Consider the following 4,211-nt stretch of genomic DNA (forward strand, 5'->3'; position numbering starts at 1 on the left):
TTGGAATACTAGAGAAAAGTCAGTGTCAAAATATTATTCTGGAATAAATCTATTAAAAGACAGTAGTTTCGAATAATGATGTGGTCTATGTACTGGTGCCAGTTCTTGAACTGTTTTTTAATGGGTTGAAACAAGGTAAGCACAGAAATGGAAAAGAAGACCAGGAGTGAAACCCTGTCTCCACTAAAAATACAAAAATTAGCCAGGCATGGAGGTGTGCATGTGCTACTTGGGAGGCTGTGACAGGAGAATCGCTTGAACCCAAGAGGCAGAGGTTGCAGTGAGCCAAGATCACACCACTGCAATCCAGCCTGGGTGACAGAGCAAGACTCTGCCTCAAAAAAATATAAATAAATAAAAAAGAAAAAAATATTTAGAACAACTGTCAACAGTGTGACCATGCTGTGGTCATTCAAGTACCTGCAAAGCAGGCTAATCTTGCTGAACAGGGTATGTTTCAATATTGTTGAACTTGTGTTGTGACTCTCATGTATCACAAGCTATCTACTAGTTATTCATAGTAGGATCACATATTGGTCCATTAAAACATGGGAAGTTTAAAAAATTGATACCACAGATAGTTTGAGAAGCACTGCTCTAAATTGCAAGTAATACTTTTTTTCTTTTTTCTTTTTGAGATGGAGCCTCGCTCTGTTGCTCAGGCTGGAGTGCAATGGCGCGATCTTGGCTCATGGCAACTTCCGCCTCCTGGGGTTCAAGCAATTCTCCTGCTTCAGCCCCCCAAGTAGCTTGGGACTACAGGCGCCCGCCACCATGCCCAGCCAATTTTTTGTATATTTGGTAGAGACAGGGTTTCACCATGTTAGCCAGGATGGTCTCGATCTCCTGACCTTGTGATCTTCCCACCTCGGCTTCCCAAAGTGCTGGGATTACAGGCGTGAGCCACCTGCCTGGCCACAAATAATGCTTTTTGAACTAGGTGGGAACTCTGTTAGCACATAAAGATAGGCCTTTGGAGCAGGTGAGCCTGGGGAGGGATCTAGAGCTCTGACCCTCCTTGTCCTTGCTGTCTCTCAGGTGGTGTGCCTGTACCAGACTCTGGGTAACCCCCTCAGCAAGCTCACAACACTCAACAGCATGCACTCGCACTTCATCCTGTCTGATGATGGGACTGTGGGCAAGTATGGAAATGAAATGAAGCTCAGAAGGAACCTGGAGAAGTACCTCTCTCTGCAGAAAATACACTGCCGTGAGTATCACAGGGGCTCAGTCAACTGGTCTGGTTACAAGTCTGCTGAGGTCTTTCATGGTCTTCCGTGACCATCAAGGCTCACACCCCTAGTCCCCTCCAGCTAGTCTCCTTAATGCTTTTTAGCCACCCCCCTTCCCCCATGGGTATCTCCCCTCCTCTCCTTCCATCTCTCCAACCCGAATGACTCTTCGAGGATCCACTAAAGTCTTCATCCTTCCATGATCCCCCCAAAAATGTCTTCCTCTCTCTCAGCTGTCACCCACAAGTCTGCACTGTCTGATTGCTGCATTCTTCCGGCTATGGGTTCACTGTGGTCAGGGTGCTCACTTATCACCTGCACAGAGTAGAGAGGCCCAAGTTGGCTTCTGTCTTAGAGCAGCCAGAGGGATTAAGTAAACATAGTGAACCCACAGCCAGAAGAAAGCAGAACATAACACAGTGCAGACTTGTAGGTGACAGTTGAGAGAGAGGAAGAAGCGTTTAGGAGATGTTGGAGGGATGAAGACTTTAGTGGATCCTTGAAGAGTCATTTGGGTTGGACAGATGGAGGGAGAGAGGAGGGGAGATAGCCATGTGGGAAGGGGGGTGGCTGAAGAGCATGAAAGAGACTAGCTTGAGGGTACTAGGGGTGTGAGCTTTGATGGTCAGGGAAGATGACGTTTCATGTGTGGGTGGGGTGGCCCTAGGCAGGGAAGAGGTTAAGACCTGACAAGATTTTTAGAAATAGGGACCTTGGGGCCGGGTGTGGTGGCTCACGCCTGTAATCCCAGCGCTTTGGGAGGTTGAGGCGGGCGGATCACCTGAGGTCAGGAGTCGAGACCAGCCTGGCTAACATGGTGAAACCCCGTCTCTGCTGAAAATACAAAAATTAGCCAGGTGTGGTGGTGCATGCCTGTAATCCCAGCTACTCAGGAGGCTGAGGCAGGAGAATCGCTTGAACCTGGGAGGCAGAGGTTACAGTGAGCTGATCACACCACTGCTCTCCAACCTGGGTGACAGAGACTCTGTCTCAAAAAAAAAAAAAAAAAGAAATAGGACCTTGGAAAGTGTCACGTTTGTGTCATGCTCACAGTGGTGCTTCAAGAGGGACATTTTGGTAGTTTTATCTCGAAGAGGGAGAGGAGAAGGGAGTGCCAGAATCAGCATGCACCAGTGGGCAGGGAAGAGTAAATTCTTTACGGAGAGCAGGAGGGCTGAGTGCTGCCTGGAAAATTGGAGACTTTTGGTTCGAGGCACCAGAAAGGGAACCCCTGCCTCTTGTGCCGAATTAAATCTTCCACAAAATACTTCTTTGGGACAAAGGGCCAGGGAGCGGGAATGCCTTTAGGAGGCTCAAGTCCTCTTCAGCCTTTGAGCTTTGGCTGAAAAAATGAAAGGCTGGAAGTCCATTTCGTTTTTGGCCTTGATCCCTGGAGGCAGCAGAATGTAGTGAAATCAGACAGATTGAAGCTCTGTCATTTTGTGCCTGTGACCTTGGCCAATGGCATTAACATCTGTCAAACTATGTTCTTATTATAAAATGGAAAGAACTATCTACTTCTAATGTTTGTTGTGACAATTGAGAAGATGTGTATTAGGGATGTCTAGAATTGTGTTGGGTGCACGGTGTGTCTTTAATAAACGTCTATTTCTTTCCTTCCTTTCTCCCTCCTTTGGTACAGTGATCATCTCCTGGTTGTGGGGTAGAAGGAGAGGAGGGACTCTGGGATTTGTGGTCATTCGCTTAACTCTTAGTGTGAATAAGGGTTCTGAGGCTTATGCAGTCAGGAAAAGGGGAGAGAGGATCAGGTATGTGGTTTTCTGCGGGGAAGGGATGGCTGGGAGAAGGGAGACCAGCAGAGCAGAGGGAAGGAAGAGAGGTCAGAGAAGGGCCTTGAAGAAGAATCCATATAGAGAAGGATCCACTGGGGGCCTGAAATATTACCGGAAATGTCCTGTTGCCTCTGCTGACCTTTGCCCACCACCTACATTGTGGGGTTCTGTGCAGTGCTATAATGTATGCCCCATGAGAGGTGTAAGAGCCGTTATCTTTCTTATTCCCTGCTGATTGCCCATTTTAGTATGAATGCAACAACCCTGGGTGTGCTTATAGTGGCGGATGACATTTCCACTTTCAAAGACCTTGAAACTTAAGATTTATCTGGAGGCTTTGCTGACTGTGGAGTCAATTCCAGTGAACTAGTAACATTTATTATTCTAAGGAGAACCCATATAAAAACAGCAAAAACAAGAAGCCACCTATACACACACACACACATATATATACACACACACACACAAGGAAGAAAGAGAAGACATGCCCTTGAGAAACTCAAAATTCTTATGTATCAAGCTGATCTTCATACCTAACATGCTTACGAGAGAGGTTGGCTACCATATTTGTATTTGTTGTTGATATAATCAAAAAGGGATTTATTTCTGATGGCATGAAAATACTTAAATATGTGGTTGATTTATTTGACTTTTTTGTTTTTTCTGGAGACTGAGTCTCGCTCTGCCATCCAGGCTGGAGTATAGTGGCATGATCTCAGTTCTCTGCAACCTCTGCCTCCCTGATTCAAGCAATTCTCCTGCCCCAGCCTCCTGAGTAGCTGGGATTACAGGCACCCACCACCATGCCTGGCTAATTTTTTTATGTTTTTAGTAGTGACAGGATTTCACCATGTTGGCCAGGCTGGTCTCGAACTCCTGACCTCAAGTGATCCGCCTACCTTGGCCTCCCAAAGTGCTGGAATTACAGGTGTGAGCCACCGTGATCAACCTGTGGTTGATTTATTTTGTTGCTTTTCAGCCAGTCTTCTTGGCATCCCTGGCAAACCCTTGTTGTTGGCAGAGAATACTTTAAAAAGAAAAAAAAAAAAGACTCACATTATAAAGTTGCTGGCTTTCAGCCATTTGAAATATGGCCAATGTCAGCTTCTGTTTTGTAAGACTCTAAGGATGTAATTTCAAGATAGGAAACATAGGCTCTGATGCCTCTGTATCTTTTCATAATCCA

The 4,211-nt window shown here is 46.1% G+C and overlaps 1 protein-coding gene across 3 annotated transcripts in view; it reads left to right on the forward strand.

Annotated features, from left to right (window-relative positions):
- The window catches only part of TRPM6 (transient receptor potential cation channel, subfamily M, member 6), a 187,959-nt gene that overhangs the window by 85,002 nt on the left and 98,746 nt on the right, over positions 1 to 4,211 (forward strand). For all 3 annotated transcript variants that reach the window (XM_011968246.1, XM_011968247.1, XM_011968248.1), the window contains exon 7: positions 1,039 to 1,210. In XM_011968246.1, coding sequence (XP_011823636.1) covers positions 1,039 to 1,210 — 172 coding nt within the window. The remainder of the gene's footprint in view (positions 1 to 1,038; positions 1,211 to 4,211) is intronic.

Source organism: Mandrillus leucophaeus, unplaced genomic scaffold (genome assembly GCF_000951045.1).
Source record: "Mandrillus leucophaeus isolate KB7577 unplaced genomic scaffold, Mleu.le_1.0 Scaffold833, whole genome shotgun sequence".
NCBI lineage: Eukaryota > Metazoa > Chordata > Mammalia > Primates > Cercopithecidae > Mandrillus > Mandrillus leucophaeus.